The sequence below is a fragment of the Gopherus flavomarginatus genome, chromosome 23 (assembly GCF_025201925.1).
Source record: "Gopherus flavomarginatus isolate rGopFla2 chromosome 23, rGopFla2.mat.asm, whole genome shotgun sequence".
In the NCBI taxonomy this organism is placed as follows: domain Eukaryota; kingdom Metazoa; phylum Chordata; order Testudines; family Testudinidae; genus Gopherus; species Gopherus flavomarginatus.
This window is the reverse complement of record NC_066639.1, coordinates 17,594,692-17,617,143: the sequence shown is the minus strand read 5'-3', so window position 1 is coordinate 17,617,143 and position 22,452 is coordinate 17,594,692. Positions and strand designations below refer to the sequence as shown.

At 63.8% G+C, this 22,452-nt stretch overlaps 2 protein-coding genes across 2 annotated transcripts; both read right to left on the bottom strand.

Annotated features, from left to right (window-relative positions):
* Nucleotides 1-26: 26 nt before the first annotated feature.
* MBLAC1 (metallo-beta-lactamase domain containing 1) lies at nt 27-5,099 on the bottom strand. The gene is made up of 2 exons (XM_050933660.1): nt 4,853-5,099; nt 27-824 (listed from the first exon to the last, which is right to left on the bottom strand). Exon 2 carries the CDS (start codon nt 738-740, stop codon nt 57-59), a length of 684 nt encoding a protein of 227 aa, XP_050789617.1. The 5' UTR covers nt 741-824; nt 4,853-5,099; the 3' UTR covers nt 27-56.
* An 8,490-nt stretch (nt 5,100-13,589) lies between these two features.
* CNPY4 (canopy FGF signaling regulator 4) lies at nt 13,590-21,012 on the bottom strand. Its single transcript, XM_050933527.1, is given in 8 exon segments — nt 13,590-14,174; nt 14,898-15,000; nt 17,166-17,283; nt 17,793-17,915; nt 18,345-18,441; nt 19,726-19,852; nt 20,480-20,712; nt 20,714-21,012. Coding segments are annotated over 8 exon segments (1,134 nt in total). The 5' UTR covers nt 20,959-21,012; the 3' UTR covers nt 13,590-14,086.
* Nucleotides 21,013-22,452: the final 1,440 nt, after the last annotated feature.

Genomic DNA, 22,452 nt, shown 5'->3' with positions numbered 1-22,452 from the left:
TGAAATGACCCCCTAAGAGGCAGCGCTGGGGTGGCCAATCTGGGTTTATTTCCAGCTCAGTGGGGCCCAGGGGGCGTCTCCCCCCTGGGGCTGCCCCCCGCCCGCAGCACGCGGAAGGGGGGCCCGTGGCCGGGGATCACCACGTCGGCCAGCGCCAGCGCCTGCCGGCGGCTCTGCTCCTGCCGGGCGGGGTCCTCGCTGAGCGCCTGCCAGGCGCCCTCGTCCCGCTCCCGCTTGAACAGGTCCCCGGCCACCAGCACCGTGCCCAGGGCCGTGCCCCGCACCAGCACGCTGGTGTGGGCGGCCGTGTGGCCGGGCGTGGGCAGCACCTCCACGTGACCGGGGTGGATGGCGTAGGGGGCGCCGCCCCCCAGGCCGTGGGGCAGGTAGAGCCCCTCGCCCCGGCTGAGGTCGAAGCCCACCAGCAGCGTGGCGGCGGGGAAGAGGTTGAGGTTGCCGGCGTGGTCGGAGTGGCCGTGGGTGCAGACCACGTGGGAGACGTCCCCCGGGGCCACCCCCTGGGCCGCCAGCAGCCCCAGCAGCCGCTCCCGCCCCCAGGGCCCCCCCGTGTCCACCAGGGTGAGCCGGGGCCCCCGCAGCAGCGTGACGGAGCCGTCGGCCCGCGTGGAGCCGTCCGGGAGCGCCTGGCTGTAGCCCTCCTGCAGCACCAGCACCTCGTAGGGGGCGCCGGGGATCCGGGCCAGCCCCAGGGGGGCGGGGGGGGGCCCCGGCAGGCTCATGGGGCGCGGGGTCCTCCGAGGGGGGGTTCAGACAGTCCCAAGTCTTGGCCGGACGGCGCCCCCCTCCTGGGGCCTGCTCCTGCCCTAGAGACAGAGATAGTGGCGGGGGGATGTGAGAGGCTGCGGGACCCTGTGCCCTGAGTTGCTCCCCCGCCTCACTTCAGCTAGACCCCCCCTTGCCCCACGCTCCCCTGTGACCCCATCTACCCCGGCTAGACCCCCCGACCCCCCCGCTCCCCCGTGACCCCATCTCCCCTGGAAAGACCCCTCGCCCCCGCCGCTCCCCCGTGACCCCATCTACCCCAGCTAGACCCCCCCGACCCCTCCGGCTCCCCTGTGACCCCATCTACCCCGGCTAGACCCCCCGACCCCCCCGCTCTCCCATGACCCCATCTCCCCCAGCTAGACCCCCCTCGCCCCCGCCGCTACCCCGTGACCCCATCTACCCCGGCTAGACCCCTCTGACCCCCCCGCTCCCCTGTGACCCCATCTACCCCGGCTAGACCCCTCTGACCCCCCCGCTCCCCTGTGACCCCATCTACCCCGGCTAGACCCCCCGACCCCCCCGCTCCCCCATGACCCCATCTCCCCCAGCTAGACCCCCCTCGCCCCCGCCGCTACCCCGTGACCCCATCTACCCCGGCTAGACCCCTCTGATCCCCCCCGCTCCCCTGTGACCCCATCTACCCCGGCTAGACCCCCCCGACCCCTCCGGCTCCCCCGTGACCCCATCTACCCCAGCTAGACCCCCCCGCTCCCCCATCTCCCCTGGAAAGACCCCTCGCTCTGCCACTCCCCCGTGACCCCATCTACCCCGGCTAGACCCCCCTGACCCCCCCACTCTCCCGTGACCCCATCTCCCCTGGAAAGACCCCTCGCCCCTGCCGCTCTCCCGTGACCCCATCTACCCCAGCTAGAACCCCCTAACCCCCCCATCTCCCCAAGCTAGAGCCCCCGATGTGCCCCACACCCCCGTGACCCCATCTCCCCCAGCTAGACCCCCCTGACCCCCCCACACCCCCGTGACCCCATCTCCCCCAGCTAGACCCCCTGACCCCCCCACACCCCCGTGACCCCATCTCCCCCAGCTAGACCCCCCACTGCCCCCACCCCGCTGTGACCCCATCAACCCCAGCTAGACCCCCCTGACCCCCCCACAGCCCCGTGACCCTATCTCCCCGAGCTAGAGCCCCCGATGCGCCCCACACCCCCGTGACACCATCTGCCCCAGCTAGACCCCCTCCGGCTCCCCCATGACCCCATCTCTCCTGGCTAGACCCCCCTGACCCCCCCACACCCCCGTGACCCCATCTCCCCCGGCTAGACCCTCCTCACCCCCCTGCCCTGCTCCCCTGTGACCCCATCTCCCGCCAGCCAGACCCCCCTCACCCCCTGCCCTGCTCCCCTGTGACCCCATCTCCCCCCAGCCAGACCCCTCCACCCCCTGCCCTGCTCCCCCGTGACCCCATCTCCCCCCAGGCAGACCCCCCTCACCCCCTGCCCTGCTCCCCCGTGACCCCATCTCCCCCCAGCCAGACCCCGCTCACTCCCTGCCCTGCTCCCCCGTGACCCCATCTCCCCCCAGCCAGACCCCCCTCACCCCCTTGCCCTGCTCCCCTGTGACCCCATCTCCCCCCAGCCAGACCCCCCTCACCCCCTGTCCTGCTCCCCCGTGACCCCATCTCCCCCCAGCCAGACCCCCCTCACCCCCTGCCCTGCTCCCCCGTGACCCCATCTCCCCCCAGTCAGACCCCCCTCACCCCCTGTCCTGCTCCCCCGTGACCCCATCTCCCCCCAGCCAGACCCCCCTCACCCCCCTGCCCTGCTCCCCCGTGACCCCATCTCCCCCTAGCCACACCCCCTCACCCCCTGCCCTGCTCCCCCGTGACCCCATCTCCCCTGAGCCAGACCCCCCCCTCACCCCCCTGCCCTGCTCCGTGACCCCATCTCCCCACAGCCAGACCCCCCTCACCCCCCTGCCCTGCTCCCCCGTGACCCCATCTCCCCCCAGCCAGACCCCCCTCACCCCCCTGCCCTGCTCCCCCGTGACCCCATCTCCCCCCAGCCAGACCCCCCTCACCCCCCTGCCCTGCTCCCCCGTGACCCCATCTCCCCCCAGCCAGACCCCCCTCACCCCCCTGCCCTGCTCCCCCGTGACCCCATCTCCCCCCAGCCAGACCCCCCTCACCCCCTGCCCTGCTCCCCCGTGACCCCATCTCCCCCCAGCCAGACCCCTCTCACCCCCCTGCCCTGCTCCCCCGTGACCCCATCTCCCCCCAGCCAGACCCCCCCACCCCCTGCCCTGCTCCCCCGTGACCCCATCTCCCTCCAGCCAGACCCCCCCACCCCCTGCCCTGCTCCCCCGTGACCCCATCTCCCCACAGCCAGACCCCCCTCACCCCCTGCCCTGCTCCCCCGTGACCCCATCTCCCTCCAGCCAGACCCCCTCACCCCCTGCCCTGCTCCCCCGTGACCCCATCTCCCCCCAGCCAGACCCCCCTCACCCCCTGCCCTGCTCCCCCGTGACCCCATCTCCCTCCAGCCAGACCCCCCTCACCCCCTGCCCTGCTCCCCTGTGACCCCATCTCCCCCCAGCCAGACCCCCCTCACCCCCTGCCCTGCTCCCCTGTGACCCCATCTCCCCCCAGCCAGACCCCCCTCACCCCCTGCCCTGCTCCCCCGTGACCCCATCTCCCCCCAGCCAGACCCCCCTCACCCCCTGCCCTGCTCCCCCGTGACCCCATCTCCCTCCAGCCAGACCCCCCTCACCCCCTGCGCTGCTCCCGTGACCCCATCTCCCCCCAGCCAGACCCCCCTCACCCCCCTGCCCTGCTCTCCCGTGACCCCATCTCCCCCCAGCCAGACCCCCCTCACCCCCCTGCCCTGCTCCCCCGTGACCCCATCTCCCCCCAGTCAGACCCCCCTCACCCCCTGCCCTGCTCCCCCGTGACCCCATCTCCCCCCAGCCAGACCCCCCTCACCCCCTGCCCTGCTCCCCCGTGACCCCATCTCCCCCCAGCCAGACCCCCCTCACCCCCTGTCCTGCTCCCCCGTGACCCCATCTCCCCCCAGCCAGACCCCCCTCACCCCCCTGCCCTGCTCCCCCGTGACCCCATCTCCCCCCAGCCAGACCCCCCTCACCCCCTGACCTGCTCCCCCGTGACCCCATCTCCCCCCAGCCAGACCCCCCTCACCCCCTGACCTGCCCCCCTGTGACCCCATCTCCCCCCAGCCAGACCCCCCTCACCCCCTGTCCTGCTCCCCCGTGACCCCATCTCCCCCCAGCCAGACCCCCCTCAACCCCTGCCCTGCTCCCCTGTGACCCCATCTCCCCCCAGCCAGACCCCCCTCACCCCCTGTCCTGCTCCCCCGTGACCCCATCTCCCCCCAGCCAGACCCCCCTCACCCCCCTGCCCTGCTCCCCCGTGACCCCATCTCCCTCCAGCCAGACCCCCCTCACCCCCTGCCCTGCTCCCCCGTGACCCCATCTCCCCCCAGCCAGACCCCCCTCACCCCCCTGCCCTGCTCCCCCGTGACCCCATCTCCCCTCAGCCAGACCCCACTCACCCCCCTGCCCTGCTCCCCCGTGACCCCATCTCCCCCCAGCCAGACGCCCCTCACCCCCCTGCCCTGCTCCCCTGTGACCCCATCTCCCCCCAGCCAGACCCCCCTCACCCCCCTGCCCTGCTCCCCTGTGACCCCATCTCCCCCCAGCCAGACCCCCCTCACCCCCCTGCCCTGCTCCCCTGTGACCCCATCTCCCCCCAGCCAGACCCCCCTCACCCCCCGCCCTGCTCCCCCGTGACCCCATCTCCCCCCAGCCAGACCCCCCTCACCCCCCTGCCCTGCTCCCCAGTGACCCCATCTCCCCCCAGCCAGACCCCCCTTCACCCCCGCCCTGTTCCCCTGTGACCCCATCTCCCCCCAGCCAGACCCCCCTCACCCCCTGCCCTGCTCCCCCGTGACCCCATCTCCCCCCAGCCAGACCCCCCTCACCCCCCGTCCTGCTCCCCAGTGACCCCATCTCCCCCCAGCCAGACCCCCCTTCACCCCCGCCCTGTTCCCCTGTGACCCCATCTCCCCCCAGCCAGACCCCCCCATTTAACCCTTACGATGGTCTCGTCCGGACGCTGGCGCGCGATACCGGAAACAGCTGCTGGGAGCCACCACGTTGGAAGGCAGAACCCGAACCGGAAGTCATTGACCGGAAGCCAACAATGACCTGAGCGAAAGCGGTTCCCTCCTGGGCGCCGCCATATTGACTACGGAAGTTCATCACACCAGTGGCTTGAGAGGCGCCGCCATCTTGGTAGCCCCTCCGCCTGCTCCTTACCGGAAGTGAGGATCTGGGCGCCGCCATCTTGATAGCCCCTCCGGTGGGTCCTTACCGGAAGTGAGGAACTGGGCGCCGCCATCTTTAAACTGGCTCTTCCTGGGCAATACGTGCTGATGGGCGACGCCATGTTAGAAACACGGGGCTGGACGGGTGGCGCCGAGGGACCCATATATTCAAATAAACAGAAAGTCTGTCGCGGGGTTTAGTCCCCCGGGGTTCAGACAGGGCTGCGGCCATTCGCCCTGGTGACCGGCGTGTCCCTTCCTGCCCCCCGTACAGCCCATCCCCCCCAATGGCTTCAGCCCTTATTCTGTCTCCGCCATCGAACGGCCTCACCCCCTCCCTTAACCCGTCGATGGTTGCGGCCTTAGGACGGGCCCATATTTACCGGAAATGGCTCCCCGGGCGGCGCTACGTTGGAAGGCGGGAATGGAAAACGGAGCGAAAATTGGGCGCCGCCATTTTGGAAGAGGAAGGAGAGACGGAAGTGAATACATGGAAGCCGCCATTTTTTACCTTACCGGAAGCGATTTTTTTCAGGGCGGTGCCATGTTCGTTACCGTCACCGGAAGTTGGCTACTGGGCGCCGCCATATTGAATGCGGGCCTCACCATAACTTGGCAGCTGGGCGCCGCCATATTGAATGCGGGCACTCACCGGAACTTGGCAGCTGGGCGCCGCCATATTGAACGTGGGCGCTCACCGGAAGTTGGCAGCCGGGCGCCGCCATATTGAACGTAGGCGCTCACCGGAAGTTGGCAGCTGGGCGCCGCCATATTGAACGTGGTCATAAGTGTGTGTAGTGAGGGCGCCGCCATGTTGGGAACTCGGCGCTCCACGGTGAGCGCCGAGGGACAAACATATTAAATAACTGAAAAAGCCTTCGCGAGGCTTAGCTCCCCCCGGCCCCTTCCCCAACACGGCCTCTCGCTTCAACCCCTCCCCCGCGACCCTAAATTCCTCCTCCTGACCCCTCCCCCACACAACTGGGCCCCCACTGGATTGGGGGGGGTTACGCTCCCCCCCCCTTCCTGCCCCTGCACAGCTGTGGGGATCGGTCCTGGCTGGCAAGGCAGCAGGTGACTGTTCCCTACGAAGCCCTTTGTCTAATCACAACACGCGCTGCGCTTCTGCTCTTTGCATGGGAGGAAGGAAAGGGGAGAGGCCCAAGGCCACCAATAGCAGGATAGTAAACAGGGCTGTTAATCACGCTAATGCTGTAACTGAAGCTAATAAAAGGGCTGCCACGCCTGACCACGGGGCGCCTTGCTGAGCAAACAAGCTGTCTGTGTCTGGTTCCTTCCCGCATCTCCTCCGTACCCACCGGCTGGCCGAGCCGTGCTGCACCGCAGTGCGTCTTCGCACTCCCTCGTGAGTATGGGGGGGGGTTTATCCGTGCAACAGAAGGCTCATGCGAAAGAGCTGGTTCAATTACTCAAGGTAACCGGTCGCACGACAGCATCGCAGCGACAAGTGGAGGAATTGCTCCACGTAATAGAGGTTAAATGCCCTTGGTACCCCGAGGGAGGGTCTCTCGAGGTTTCTGACTGGCAGAGCGTGGGCGAACGGCTCCTAAGAGAGCCACGAGCGCCCGTCCAACACATCTTGCTGTGCCAACATTGTGCAGAGGCAATCGGGCGTCTGCGGAAGGAGGCGCCCCCGCTTGCCTCTCCCACCTCTATCCCACCCCCTTCCTATGCCTCAGAGGCGAAAACCCCTTGTTCTGCGCCCGTGGCGACGGCCCCCGGCCTCACCTCCCCCGACTCCTCGCTGCCGTCGCCGCCCCCGCCGCCCCCGCCGGCTCAGAGCGCGGTGCAAGCAGCCCTCCAGCAGGCGATGGCGGCGGGCGCTTCTCCCTTGTTGGAGGAGTGGGAGGGCGAACTCCCAGCCCTTTACCCGGTCACTTCTGGCACAAACGCTCAAGTGGAGGCAACCGCCACCCATCACCCATTACAGTATGCGATCATTAGTGAGCTAAATAAAGGGGTCCGCCAATCTGGCCTCCGATCTACTTATGTGGAGGGTCTTATCGAAGGATTAGGCAATACTTATGTTATATTGCCAACGGACTGGAAACATCTGTTCCGAATGATTTTATCCCCTGCCCAATATGTTGTATGGGACAGCGAGTTCCGGGCTGCGGCGTTGGCCATCTCCTCTGCGGATAACATTCCCGACCAGATATACGGGTCGGGTGCATTCGCGGAGGTGACGGCACAACTGCAACTCCCGGCAGCGTCCTTTAAACGCACCGCACTCTCCGTCATGCGGGCGTTTCGCCGGGTTCCTATCACGGGTAAACCCTTGTCATCCTTTACTAGCATTCGACAGGGTTCCTCTGAGCCTTTCCATCAATTTGTGGATCGGTTAAAAGAAGCCATTGCCCGGCAAATCGACAACCCAGAAGCCCAAGAGGAACTACTCCGCCGACTGGCGGCTGAACAAGCCAATGCTGATTGCCGTCGCATCCTTCAGACAGTCATTCATCGCGCACAGTACTCTCTGGCGGACATAATTCAGGCTTGCGCCGAAGTGGGGACACAAACCCACACCATGGCGTTACTTGCCGGCGCCTTACGCGCCGGCAGCAAGCCTCTAGGTAATTGCTTCAATTGTAATAAGCCAGGTCATTTCCGCCGCGAGTGCCGGGCGCCAGGAGGAGGGGCCAGCAGAGACCGAGGGCAACCACCGGGAGGAAAAGGTGGAGGGCGCCCAAATAAAAAATGTCCCAAGTGTAACAAAGGCTTCCATTGGGCTAATCAGTGCCGCTCTGCCCCCTCGGGAAACTCCCGGTCGGGCCCCCCTCGGGCCCCGGTCTAACCGAGGGAGGGGGCGGTTTTCCCCCCCCTGCCACCTCTGGCAGTGCGGGCATCAATTTGGAAAACGCACAAGACATGAGCTCTCAGCTCCCCGGAGAAGTACTCCTGATGCCCACTCAGCTTCGGGGCCCCCTCCCTCCCGGAACGGTGGGGCTCGTGCTCCCCCGCTCCTCTGCCCATTATAAAGGCATTATGACTGTCCCAGGGGTGATTGACGCTAATTATAGCGGCACCATCTATGCCCAATATTGGGGGCAGCTTCCGCTGTCCCTTAAAAAAGGGGAATCCTGGTCCCAACTGTTGTTGCTCCCTTATTATTGTCCTGCAGTGTCCCAACAGGAACAAAAAGGGGGATTTGGTTCCACGTGTGCCGAGCCCCTGCATCTCCGAACTAACGGTGGAGTGGCGTCCGATACCGCGACTTATCATCCTCAAGTCGCTGCCGTGATTCAGCAAATACACGTCCGTAAGCCTACATACCTCTATCAAATTCACGGTAAGGCCTTGACGGGGCTCTTAGACATGGGTGCTGACGTCTCCGTAATCGCAGGCAAGGAGTGGAACCCCTCCTGGCCCTCCGAGGTGGCCCCCTCGGTGTGGGGTGTCGGGGGCAGCCAAGCCTCTAGACGAAGTAGCAACTGGCTGCCGGTGGTAAACCCTACGACACAGCAGACAGTGGCCCAGATTAAACCATGCATTCTTCCCGTAGAATTTAATTTGTGGGGCCGGGATCTTCTTTCTCAACTAGGGGCTACGCTTGTTTTACCGTAAGTCAATGCACCCATATTGCAATCACTACTATAGTAAAGCTTGGGCCCCATCTGACATTTATTCGGCCTTCGTCACCCTCCTCCTTAACGAAGGGGTCCACCGTTCTAATTCCAACCCGGAAGCACAATGTGCCTATAGATTAATATGCCACCCCAATCATCGTATCCGGTTGTTTGTCTGGCGCTCCCTATCACACACCGCCTGTCTTGCGGTCTTGCGCCCCTTTCTCTGCATTCGACAAATACGGGGCCGTTTTGAAGTATATTTTATACCCACCAATCCTAGCCACCCGCCTGCGGCGTTTTATAAGGCTGAATATAGCAGGGACCGTAACTGGTGCCTCACTTTAACTTCCTTAAGTCCCGACTGGGAGCAGCTGGACCACCTATATCGTGAATTTTTTCAACCTTTTAGTTAAGTTAATCTGGTTTGTTTTTATATGGCAACCACTCCCACTGCACTAGCCCTCACCTGAAAAACACACTCCCCTGTTTGGGTGGAGTAATGGCCCCTGCCCGCCGAAAAGCTGACCGCACTCTCCACCTTAGTTCGGGAACAGTGCAAGGCACAACATCTTAAACCCACTACCAGTCCCTATAATACTCCTGTTTTTGTAATAAAAAAGAAATCAGGAAAATGGCGGCTATTACACAATTTGCAAGCTATTAATAAAATCCTAGAACCCATGGGCCCCCTACAATGTGGTACCCCAAATCCCAATCTTATCCCACAAGGCTTCCAACTGGCCGTGATTAACTTAAAGGATTGTTTTTTTTCCAATCCCTCTTCAGGAGCAAAACAAAAAGTACTTTGCCTTTACTGTCCCCACTCTTAATAATTCTCGACCAACTCATCGTTATCAATGGACCGTTCTTCCCCAAGGCATGCTTAATAGCCCCACTTTGTGCCAACACTATGTGGATACAGCTCTGTCTTCTTTTCGACAACTCTTCCCCTCTCTCCTTGTTTACCATTATATGGATGATATTCTGGTTGCTGCCCCAGTCCTCCCACAAGATTGGCTTGAACAGCTAACCTCCTCCCTTGGAACTTATGGCCTGCAAATTGCCCCGGAAAAGGTCCAACTCCATAAGCCGTTCCAATATTTGGGCCATAAGCCTCAGGCTGCCTATTCCACTCCGATCATTCCCTCGCTACAAATACCCAACCCGGTCACCTATGTGGTCCTACAACAGCTCTTGGGGGCCATCAATTGGTTACGTCCGTATTACCAAATCACTACCAGTACCCTGCGCCCCCTCTTTTTGGCCCTTACCCAGGGCACTCATCCCTCTGATCTTATTACCCTCTCCACCAAGCAATTGGCCGCTTTAGCTAAGCTTAACCAGCTCCTGGCCCGCCATTGGGTGGACCGTGCCTGTAAAAATGTACCACCAAAATTAATTTGTCTCTGTAACACCCTACAACCTTGTGCCATTGTGGCTCAGGACCCCGGTACTTCCCCACTGCAAATCCTTGAATGGCTTTATCTCCCGCATTCCCCTCCCAATACCCTATCCCCTCTGAAGCTCATGATCGCCCAACTCATTACCAAGGGCCCGGCACCGCTGTCGTGCCCTTTTTGCACTGGATCCCGTGGAAATTGTTCTCCCGCTCCCGCTACGCGGTACCGAGTCAGCTCTCGCTTTCTCCGATGCCCTCCAACTGGCTCTCGCCGGTTTTGTGGGCTCCCTTTCCTATCACACTAACAAAAATCCTCGGCTGCATGCTATCCGTCACATTCCTACTGTGTTTCGTAATCTTTGCCAGCATACCCCGATAGTTAGTGCTCTTACGGTCTTTACTGATGGCAGTCCAACCCGCGGTGTAGTCTCTTGGCGTAGTGGTACGCAGTGGCATTCGCGTTTTACCCCTCCCCAAACAAGCCCTCAACGGGCAGAACTTGCTGCCCTTTGTTTGGCCTTTTCTCACTTCTCTACTGTCCCCCTTAACGTTATTACGGACAGTCTTTATGTTGCTAATGTTGGTACCGCTATAGCTGGTAGCTATGTGACTCCGCTCATGGAACAACCACTCCTTGCCCTCTTTCTTACCCTCCAACAACTTTTGCGCTCCCGGTCTCAACCGTTTTTCATTGCACATATTCGTAGCCACCTTCCTCTTCCCGGGGTCCTGTCAGAGGGCAATGCTTATGCTGATGCACAAGTGCGTATTTCCTGGGATCATTCCCCTATCACCAGCCATGCCTTCCATCATCAAAATGCTAAAGCCCTCACTCGGGAGTTCTCCATCCCCTTGGAAGACGCTAAAGCTGTTGTCCAACAATGCCCGCAATGTTCCTCCCTCCGCTCCTACCCCCCCCACCGGAATTAACCCCCGCGGTCTCGGCGCCAATCAGCTTTGGCAAATGGATGTCACACGTTTTCCCCCTTTTTCCCCGTGAAATTTTCTTCATGTTACTATTAACACCTATTCCGGTTACCTTTGGGTCACGCCCCACAAAGGTAAACGTGTTCAACACGTTATCAACCATTTTGTCCGTTGTTTTTCTGTTATGGGCATCCCGGCCAAGTTAAAAACTGATAATGGGCCGGCTTATTGCTCTCAGCAATTCGCTGACTTCTGCTCCCGTTGGGGCGTCGTGCACACTTTTGGCATCCCCTACAACTCGCAGGGTCAAGCCATCGTTAAGCGCGCCAACCGCACCCTAAAAACAGCTCTCCTCCAACAAAAAACAAAAGGGGGAATCCCGCCCACATTACCGGACAAAGAGGAGTGGTTAGCACATGTGCTCTATACAATTAATCATTTGAATCTTGTCTTTGATGGTACCCATTATGTATCCCGTTTACAGAAACACTTTCGGTGCAAGGAAGAACTCCCCGCCCCTAAAGTAACGTATCGGCAACTCCCTGGAACAACGTGGAGTGCCCCAGTCCCCTTGATTACCTGGGGGCGAGGTTACGCAGCCGTCAACACACCTGAGGGGCCTGTGTGGGTCCCAGCCCGTTACATCCGTCCGTGGAAAGAGGACCTCACAGGCGGCCCGCAGCATGGCGTGGCACCAGGGTCTTAACAATCCCATTCCTGATTTCAATCAGTTATTAACAACAACGGTTACGCTGTCTCAAGAACGGCGTCGCGGTACTCCCAATGCACCAGTGACGTGGGGACAAAAAGTCCCTCTCACAGCAAGCTGAGCGTCTGCTGGAACAACAGGAAAAGGAGAAAACCCCAGAGAATTTGTTAACTGCTCTTATTGCTTGCCTGAATGCTAATTCTTGTGTGATGTTATGTATAATGATGTTTGTTGTTTGTCTGCCTTCAGGTTATGGGGCACCGATGCGTTCTAAATTACCCCCGGCCGCTAACGTGTGGGAAGCCCTGGCCCTATCTATCAATCGCACTAAATTTTGTCTTTCCCAGCAAACAGCGGTAGGACAGCTTCTTGGGACATGTCTCATCCCAGTTTGCCACAATGCAAACGAAATAGAAAACAGCACATGGTTCTATTCCAGTTTAAAAAGCAACACCACGATTAAAAATCTGGGCTTTTCAGCCTATCACAACTGGGGACCTCAATCCCAACACCTTCCAAATGGGGCCATTCAGTTGCTTACCCCTTACGTTGCTGATTTGAACGCCAGTTGTGTGCGTATGACTAATTGCACTGCGCATACCTGTGTCACCCTGCCCGACTCCCCCCTTAATTGCTCTACGCAATATAATGCTTCTTATTTATATAAATATATAAAGCTGCCCCCTGGATGGTTTTGGACCTGTGCTGATCGAACTTTCAATTATATTCCTGCCAATCTCACTGATGGCACCCGCTGTTGCGTTAGCCGATTGTCTCTCATCTTTGCCCCTCGACCTGAACAGGCAATGCGAAGTAAGCGCTCTTATTCTCAATTAACCTCCGAGTGTGATTCCGAAGTTCACCTTCTTTCCAAAACCGAGTATGTAGCCTTGGCCACCTCCCTGGTTGGTATACCTGGCCTAACCATTATTAATGGCAACAATATTAACCGGCTAGCGTGTTTAGCAGTTAAAGCCCTTAATGCTACTTCTATTGCTGTGGCATTGCTCAATGAGGAACAAACCGAATTGCGCCATGGCATTTTGCAAAATAGAGCTGCTATTGATTATCTTCTTCTATTACATCACTATGGCTGTGAAAAGGTTAATGATATGTGTTGTTTTAATATTTCTGATCACTCTCACGCTATTGATAATCAATTAGCCGTAATAAAAAATCTCACGGCTCAAATACAGATTCACAATGATCCCTTTTCCTCCTGGTGGGATTGGCTGTCTAGTTGGCTGCCAGGATGGGGTTGGCTGCATCAGCTCATAACCTATGGAGGACTCTGCCTGTTGTTCCTCATACTCACCTGCTGTGGTATTCAATGTATCCCCTCCTTAATCTCCTTATGCACCCGAGGTTGTCCATGGGCCAAACAAAATTATGCTTCGTATCCTTAAAACTAAAGGGGGAGATGTAGGGATCGGTCCTGGCTGGCAAACCACCAGATGATTGTTCCTTACACAAACCCTTTCTCTGATCAGTACAGCACGTTCTATGCTCATGCCGCGGAGTGTGGGAAACAAAGGGGAGAGTCCCAAGGCCACCAATAGGAGGATAGTAAACAGGGCTGTTGATCATGCTAATGCTGTAACTGAAGCTAATAAAAGGGCTGCCACGCGTGACGACGGGGCGCCTTCCTGAGCAAACAAGCTGTCTGTGTCTGGTTCCTTCCTGCACCCCTGCCCCATACAGTGCAGCTCCCTAACTCCCCTTCTGCCCCCGTGTCCCCAAATCCCCTCCTGCCCCCTCTTCCAGCCCAGCTTGCACCCCCCCCAACCTCCTTGCTGCCCCCCTCACAGCCCAGCTCCCTCTGCCCTCCTGTGCCACATGCCTGGAAAGGGTTAAACATCCTGCCAAATAAATAACCCACAGAAGACGTGGGGAGACCATGTTTGTGTGTTTACATGTGACAGCGTCACCCAGAGTCCCTGTCTCGGCTGCATTCGGGTATCACTGAAATGAATTGTGAACAGGGGATATCGCGGCATCCGTCTCTCTTTGAGATGCTCCGTGAATGGTGGAGGAACCAGCAAATCGCCTTATGTTCATTCCTGCAGCTAAGCACCGGTGCGGGGCCTGCTTCAAAGTCCCCCGAATGCCTCCGTCCCCCGAGGAGCTCCCCACTGCCCAGACAGGACATGGGATGGTAGAAAAGATCCTTGGGTCCTGACCCTGTTCAGCGGGGGAAGCCCGAGTCACACGCCTGAGGTCCCCGTTCCGCTCTGAATACGAGCTTTGGGGCCTCTGCAAGTGCACAGCTCCCCCTCTCCGCCGTGAATCCGCACCTCGCACGACGGCGCTCACGTCTGCATGTATGGTCGTCTCTCAACCCGGGTCTCTCTCGTCTGTTCTCCAATAACGGTTATCTCAGTTAAGAACTGGCTGCAGCGTGTACTTGGGTACGATCGGGACTAGTCACTACCCGCGGACCCTTCGGGGTGGGCAGAACCTGTTCTTTTCTAGGATGGAATAGGAAGTACAGAAATTTCCATCATATTTGCCGTGGGTACCTGGCTGGGGGCCTGAGGCGGGATCGCTGTACGGGAGCTGCGGCGTTTGGACGCCCGAGGGACCAGCGCGGTAACGAAGGAGCCGTTCTGTGCGGGCTGGTGAATCTCAGTGCTGGAATCTCCACCAGCGATTGGGGTTTGTCTGCCCCCTTCTTGGCCGTTCACCCTCATTGAGTGACCATAGCTGGGTCCCCACTAGGACCCCGGTCACAAACCCCCAACCCCCCTCCAGCCCCCCTTTCAGACCAGCTCCCTCCTGCCCCCCGCACCCCCCCTACAGCCCAGCTCTCCCTGCCCCCACAGCGCAGCTCTCCCCCCACTTCCTCCCCCCCAGTCCAGCTCTCCCGCCCCCCACGGGAACAAGCCAACGACAACAAAAAAACTATTTCACTGTGGCACCGAACCCGGCATTTCTGTATAAAAAACAGAGACGGACAGACACACGGACAGAACAACGGGGCAGGGGGAGGGGGAATTTCACCCCCACCCCAGGCCGCAGTGCATAAGGCACCAAAAAGACAGATCCCTCCCTCCCCCCCTGTCCCCAGCAGGGACCCCCAGCCCCTGGGGGGAGGGTGGAGAAGGCACCAAGGGGTATCAAAGTCCTTCCCCCTGAATGTACCAACCCCCCTCCCCCCCACTCAGAGTTCCCCGGGGACATGAGCTGCATGCCTGGTGGGTGGGCTAGGCTGTTTCGCTGTCTCTTCCTCCTCCTCCTCCTCTTCCTGGGCTCCCTCATCACCCTTCCTCCCTGTCCAGACCTCGCTCAGACACCCTGTGGGGGCAGAGAGTAGTTAATAGGCCTGGGGCCTCCCCTCCTTGGCTGTGTAGGTGTGATGAAGTGGGGGGTTTTCTTGGGGTTTTCTGTGTTTTCCAGGGGGTTGCATGCACAGGGGGTGGGACTCAGTTTCCCCGGGTGCTACGGGTTTAGGGAGGGGAGGGGAGAGGGAGTTCGTTGGGACACAGGACTGGAGAGGGACTTGGGACCCCAGCCGATGGCCTGGAGGATGGAGACCCCAGCGACTGACGACCCGGAGACCCAGCTCAGGAGTCACAGCTGGTTCTGGCCCGTGGGGGGACAATGGACTGCGGGGAGAGGACCCCGGTGACCTGACCGGCCAGAGGTGGCTGAGAGGAGAGGAGACCCAGGTCACCCTGTTTATGACCCTGTCTCCCTGGAGAGAAGCCAGTGGACAGAGGGGGCTTGGGGCCGGGGGTATCGGATGCCCAGCTGGGAAGCAGGGGGGCTCGGGGCTGGAGGCGGGGAGCAGGCAGAGCCCCCCTGGCTGCAGGGAGACTGGGATGTGCTGGGCTGAGGGAGGCCAGGCCTGAGGCCTGGAGAGTTTCCTGTGCTGGGTTCAACTCTCAATAAACCCTCCTGTTTTATGCTGGCTGAGAGTCGCTCTGGTCTAGAGAGCAGGGGGCATCAACCCCTTTGGGGGTGAAGAGGCCCAGGGCCCCAGAGCGAGGGGACTCCCTGAGGGGGCCCACGGCAGAGACAGACGTGCTGAGGCTCAGAGAGGTGCGGCTCCGGGAGGTGGAGGGGCCTGACCCCAGGAGAGAGGGGCCCCCCTGAGAAGGGCTGTCACACTGAAAGGGGCACCCCCCACGGACCGCACGGGGCTGAGAGTGGGCACGATCTGCGAGTCTGTGACAGGAGGCAGCTGCCTCTGGGGTGGGGCAGCAGCCAACACAACAGCAGGGGGAAGGGGATTTGGCAGAACAGAAAAATCTCCTGTGTGTTCAGAGAGCCCAGGGCAGGGCTGGCAGGGGCTGCGGATCAGGAGTGATGGGCACTGGCTGAGCTGGGGGGTGGGGGCAGGGCCGGGCTAGCGGGGGCTGTGGGTCGGGAGTGAGGGGAACAGGCAGGGCTGGGGCTAGCGGGGGCCGTGGGTCGGGAGTGAGGGGCACTGGCAGGGCTGGGGCTAGCGGGGGCCGTGGGTCGGGAGTGAGGGGAACAGGCAGGGCTGGGGCTAGCGGGGGCCGTGGGTCGGGAGTGAGGGGAACAGGCAGGGCTGGGGCTAGCGGGGGCCGTGGGTCGGGAGTGAGGGGCACAGGCAGGGCTGGGCTAGCGGGGGCCGTGGGTTGGGAGTGAGGGGCACTGGCAGGGCTGGGGGAGCCCAGGGCTGGGCTAGCAGGGGCTGTGGGTCAGGACCGAGGGGCACCAGTAGGGCTGGGCTCGCAGGGGCTGTGGGTCAGGGCCGAGGGGCACCAGCAGGGCCGGGCTGGCGGGGGCTGTGGGTCAGGGCCGAGGGGCACCGGCAGGGCCGGGCTGGCGGGGGCTGTGGGTCAGGGCCGAGGGGCACCGGCAGGGCCGGGCTCGCAGGGGCTGTGGGTCAGGGCCGAGGGGCACCAGTAGGGCTGGGCTCGCAGGGGCTGTGGGTCAGGGCCGAGGGGCACCGGCAGGGCCGGGCTGGCGGGGGCTGTGGGTCAGGGCCGAGGGGCACTGGCAGGGCTGGGCTGGCGGGGGCTGTGGGTCAGGGCCGAGGGGCACTGGCAGGGCTGGGCTCGCAGGGGCTGTGGGTCAGGGCCGAGGGGCACTGGCAGGGCTGGGCTGGCGGGGGCTGTGGGTCAGGGCCGAGGGGCACTGGCAGGGCTGGGCTGGCGGGGGCTGTGGGTCAGGGCCGAGGGGCACTGGCAGGGCTGGGCTGGCGGGGGCTGTGGGTCAGGGCCGAGGGGCACCAGCAGGGTCGGGCTGGCGGGGGCTGTGGGTCAGGGCCAAGGGGCACCGGCAGGGCTGGGAGACGCAGGGCCGGGGTAGCAGGGCTGGGCTAGCAGGGGCTGTGGGTCAGGGCCGAGGGGCACTGGCAGGGCCGGGCTAGCAGGGGCTGTGGGTCAGGGCCGAGGGGCACCGGCAGGGCTGGGCTAGCAGGGGCTGTGGGTCGGGAGTGAAGGGCACCGGCAGAGCTGGGGGTGCAGGTAGGGGGGTGGTTTACCCACCTCTCTCCCCCGACGCCAGCACGTGCCCTTCGCACAGGAAGGCTCCCAGCGCCGTCTCCTGGTGGTGGAAGTACCAGTCCTCCAGCACGGCCTCGAACTGCTCCAGCATCGTCTCGCACTGTGGGGAGAGGGGACCCGGCCATGGGGCGGAAGGTCACAAGGCCCCAGTAACCCCCCGGCCCGCACAGCCCAGCCCAGAGACCCTGGCCCCCCGGGGGGAAACCAGTCGCCTGCGTGTCCCGGAGAGGCGCCGGGCCGGCCTGGAAGCCACCAGGAGAAGGAGACGCCCCCGGGTGCTGCGGAACCGGGCCCCAGGCTGATTTACCCGCGTTGGGAACGATCCAGCCCTTGCAGGGTGGTCAGCGCCGGGTCGGCCCCAGGGCGTGAGAGATGGGGGGCAGGGGGAGATCCCCCCTGCCTGGGATGCCCCCCTCAGAAGCGGCCTCCTGAGGATTGGTCGTCCCCACCCACCACCGGTCCAGTGACGGACGTGGCCTCACCCAGCTCATCTCACTCGTTTCTCAGGGGAATTCGTCCGGTTTCGGCTGCTGGTTGCTAGTTCTTGTTCTGATGCCGCGTGGAGCCCACTGCCCCCCATCCCCCGGACTCGTCACCCCACACTCTCACCTGCTGCTTCAGCTGCGTCACCTCCACCGATGGCTCGTCCCAGAGCTCCAGGGGGATCCCCAGATCCACCTTCACCCCCTTGTTCACCAGGTTCTTCAGGGTGTTCATGGTCTGGCTCTGACCCTGCGGGGAGAGAGGAGAACCCAGGAGTCCTGGGCTACCAAACCCCTCCCTCCATTCAAACGCACCAGCCCCTACTCCCCTCCCAGCGCCGGAGAGAGAACCCAGGAGTCCTGGCTCCCGGCCCTGCTGCTCTAACCCACCAGCCCCCACTCCCCTCCCAGCGCCGGAGAGAGAACCCAGGAGTCCTGGCTCCCAGCCCCCCTGCTCTAACCCACCAGCCCCCACTTCTCTCCCAGAGCCGGGGAGAGAACCCAGGAGTCCTGGCTCCCAGCCCCCCCTGCTCTGACCCACCAGCCCCCACTTCTCTCCCAGAGCCGGGGAGAGAACCCAGGAGTCCTGGCTCCCAGCCCCCCCTGCTCTGACCCACCAGCCCTCACTTCTCTCCCAGAGCCGGGGAGAGAACCCAGGAGTCCTGGCTCCTGGCCGTACCTTGGCATACCGCAGGCTGCCCGGGCGCTCGGCATGGACGCTGTAATGCAGGAATCGCTCACACACGGTTTCTAGGGCCTCGGCCAGCCGGGTTTCCCTAGGCGGACAGAAGGGGGGGGGGTGAGGCTTTGGGGGACGAGTTGAATCGGGGTTGTCACAAAGCGTTTGTTCCGCAAAGCTGAGGTCAGGTTTGAGTCTAAACCCCCCCTCGCAGCTGGTCGGACTGGAGCCAGGATTGGGGCTCTGGGCTGGGTCCGGATCCTGGCTGGCTTGGGGCCCGGATCCTGGTGGGGGATGCGACAGGGGCCTCTCTTGAGTCAGCATCATTTTCCCCACCCTAGTAAATCGCCCCAAGCAAACCGGTTTTGTGCAAAGGGTGAAATTTTCCTGGTTTTGGTCTAAAAGAAACTGAACAATTTTGGATAGAAATTTGGTTTGGTTAAAAAAATAAGATTTGCTTTTGGACGTTAGCAAAAAAAAGAAAATTCTGGGTTTTGGGTAAAAAGAATATTGGGTTTCTAGGACTCACGACACGCTGAGGGCCCGGTTCTACTGAGCGCTCGGGGGCTGGTGTGTGTGTGTGGGGAATAATTCAGTCTAGGCTCTAGGACACGGGTTATAGTTCCAGGCTGTGCAGGTTTTCGATACGTCTCCCTGCTGGGGTCCCCCCCATCCCCACTTGTTAAATAACCTCAGGTACGTTTACAGGGCAGACAAAGAGAGACGCTCTGTGCAGAGCAGGGGTCAGAGGCGAACGGCCAGCTGGGCTGCGCAGTGCTTTTGGGAGCAGCGAATTGAGAGGGCCACATCACAGGGACCCAGGTGTCCAGGCTCTCAGCCCCCCCTGCTCTAACCCACCAGCCCCCACTCCCCTCCCAGAGACGGGGAGAGAACCCAGGAGTCCTGGCTCCCAGCCCCCCTGCTCTAACCACCAGCCCCCACTCCCCTCCCAGAGCCGGGGAGAGAACCCAGGAGTCCTGGCTCCCAGCCCCCCCTGCTCTAACCCACCAGCCCCCACTCCCCTCCCAGAGCCGGGGAGAGAACCCAGGAGTCCTGGCTCCCAGCCCCCCCTGCTCTGACCCACCAGCCCCCACTCCCCTCCCAGAGCTGGGGAGAGAACCCAGGAGTCCTGGCTCCCAGCCCCCCTGCTCTGACCCACCAGCCCCCACTCCCCTCCCAGAGCTGGGGAGAGAACCCAGGAGTCCTGGCTCCCAGCCCCCCTGCTCTGACCCACCAGCCCCCACTCCCCTCCCAGAGCTGGGGAGAGAACCCAGGAGTCCTGGCTCCCAGCCCCCCTGCTCTGACCCACCAGCCCCCACTCCCCTCCCAGAGCCGGGAGAGAACCCAGGCGTCCGGGACCCCAGCTCCTCCCCCCACTTACGAGGTGTTGTACTGGATGCGTCTCTTCCGCTTGCCCGAGTCCAGCACCTGCCCCAGCTCCAGCACCTCCTTGGAGCGGCCGCTCTGTGCCAGGGTCTCCTGCAGCTCCAGGCTCAGGTACTTGCACACTGCGGGGGGTGGGGTGGGGGTGTTAGCCGCCTGCCTGGCCCATGTGCCACTGTCTGTGGCCACACTGCCCCATGCCCACCCACTGGGGCCATCCCTGGTCCCCTATAGCCCCATAGGGACGGCCTGGTCACCTCTCCCACCCTACCCTGACCCAGCCAGGCCCTGCTTGGCTTGCATAGCACGGCTATGCCCCCTTCCCTTGCCTGGGCCTTGCAGCCCCTCCCTGGTCCATAGAGCCCCATATGGACCGGTCTCTATAGCCCTGTATGACTATCTGGGGAGAGCTCAAGGCTGTGCACTAAGCTAGCCTGCCCCAATTAGCTGGCGCAGCCCTGCAGGCCCTGCCTCTGGTCCCTGTAGCCCCATACGGGCCAGTCTCTATAGCCCCATATGGACCGGTCTCTATAGCCCCATATGACTATCTGGGGAGAGCTCAAGGGTGTGCACTAAGCCAGCCTGCCCCGATTAGCTGGCAGAGCTCTGCAGGCCCTGCCCCTGGTCCCCATAGCCCCATACAGGCCGGTCTCTATAGCCCCATATGGACCGGTCCCTATAGCCCCATATGGACCGGTCCCTACAGCCCCAGGCAGGGGGCGTGGCCCCTTTAGGAGCCCCTCCCCCTTTACCTTCGCAGGGGGTGGGCCGCCTCTCGTCGTCCTCCTCCTCCTCCTCCTCCTCTTGCCCCGCCCCCTGCCTCAGCGCCCCGAGCAGCAGCAGCCCCAGCAGGGGGAGCCACATGGCTGCGCCCCCGCCCCGGCAGGGAAATAGCGGCGCTGGCCCTTTAACGGGGAGCTGGCATCGAGCATGCGCACTCAGCGCCGGGACGGTTGGCGCATGCGCGTAGACGCCTCGGTCCATGGGGGGGAAGCGCATGCGCAACAGGGGGGCTGGGCTGGGGAAAGCTCTGTAGCACCGCCTGTTTTAACAAAGGACCACACTGCGCATGAGCATCGTAAGCCAAAGGCCGGGGGGCCCAAATGCGCATGCGTAATAACATCACCTCAGCCCAATGTTGCGCATGCTCGGTAGAATGAATAAGCGCGAGGTACGCATGCGCAGTTCCGTTGCCTGCCTCGACGCATGCGCATTGCAGTCTTCCGCCCATCCCGCGCTTGCGCAGTGCCCTGTCTAGGCAGCGGTCAGTCTCCAGCGCCGGCCCCTCCCCTCGGGTGCTCGGGTCCTGGCAGGGGTGTAGTGAGGGGCCGGCGGGGGCGCGGGCTCGAGGGGCGGGCAGCGGCCGGGCTCAGGGGGGATCCGGGTGCGGGGTCGGGGGAGAAGAGGATCCGGGCCCGGCGGTGTGAGCGGAGCCCGGGGCTGCCTCAGGGCGATGGGCGGGGACTGGGCATCTGCCAGGACCGGGAGGGGGCGGGGCGGGAGCGAGATGGCGGCGGCGGCGAGCGGGGAGCGGGAGTGAGAGGTGAGCGGGGGAGGCCGGCGGGGGGGGCGGAGCTGGGGGGAGGGGGAGGCCGGCGGGGGGGGCGGAGCTGGGGGGAGGGGGAGGCCGGCGGGGGGGGAGGAGCTGGGGGGAGGCCGGCGGGGGGGGAGGAGCTGGGCGAGGGGGAGGCCGGCGGGGGGGGCGGAGCTGGGGGGAGAGGGAGGCCGGCGGGGGGGGGGAGGAGCTGGGGGGAGGGGGAGGCCGGCGGGGGGGGAGGAGCTGGGGGGAGGGGGGAGGGGGAGGCCGGCGGGGGGGGGAGGAGCTGGGGGGAGGGGGAGGGGGAGGCCGGCGGGGGGGGGGAGGAGCTGGGGGGGAGGGGGAGGGGGAGGCCGGCGGGGGGGGGAGGAGCTGGGGGGAGGGGGAGGGGGAGGCCGGCGGGGGGGAGGAGGAGCTGGGGGGAGGGGGAGGCCGGCGGGGGGGGCGGAGCTGGGGGGAGGGGGAGGCCGGCGGGGGGGGAGGAGCTGGGGGGAGGGGGAGGGGGAGGGGGGGGAGGAGCTGGGGGGAGGGGGAGGGGGAGGGGGAGGCCGGCGGGGGGGGGAGGAGCTGGGGGGAGGGGGAGGCCGGCAGGGGGGCGGAGCTGGGGGGAGGGGGAGGCCGGCGGGGGGGGCGGAGCTGGGGGGAGGGGGAGGGGGAGGCCGGCGGGGGGGGAGGAGCTGGGGGGAGGGGGAGGCCGGGGGGAGAGGAGCTGGGGGAGGGGGAGGCCGGCGGGGGGGGGAGGAGCTGGGGGGAGGGGGAGGCCGGGGGGGGGAGGAGCTGGGGGGAGGGGGAGGCCGGCGGGGGGGAGGAGGAGCTGGGGGGAGGGGGAGGCCGGCGGGGGGGAGGAGGAGCTGGGGGGAGGGGGAGGCCGGCGGGGGGGAGGAGGAGCTGGGGGGAGGGGGAGGCCGGCGGGGGGGAGGAGCTGGGGGGAGGGGGAGGCCGGCGGGGGGGGCGGAGCTGGGGGGAGGGGGAGGCCGGCGGGGGGGGAGGAGCTGGGGGGAGGGGGAGGCCGGCGAGGGGGGAGGAGCTGGGGGGAGGGGGAGGCCGGCGGGGGAGGGAGGAGCTGGCGGGAGGGGGAGGCCGGCGGGGGGGGAGGAGCTGGGGGGAGGGGGAGGCCGGCGGGGAGGGGGAGCTGGGGGGGAAGGCCGGCGGGGGGTGGAGGAGCTGGGGGGGAGGCCGGCGGGGGTG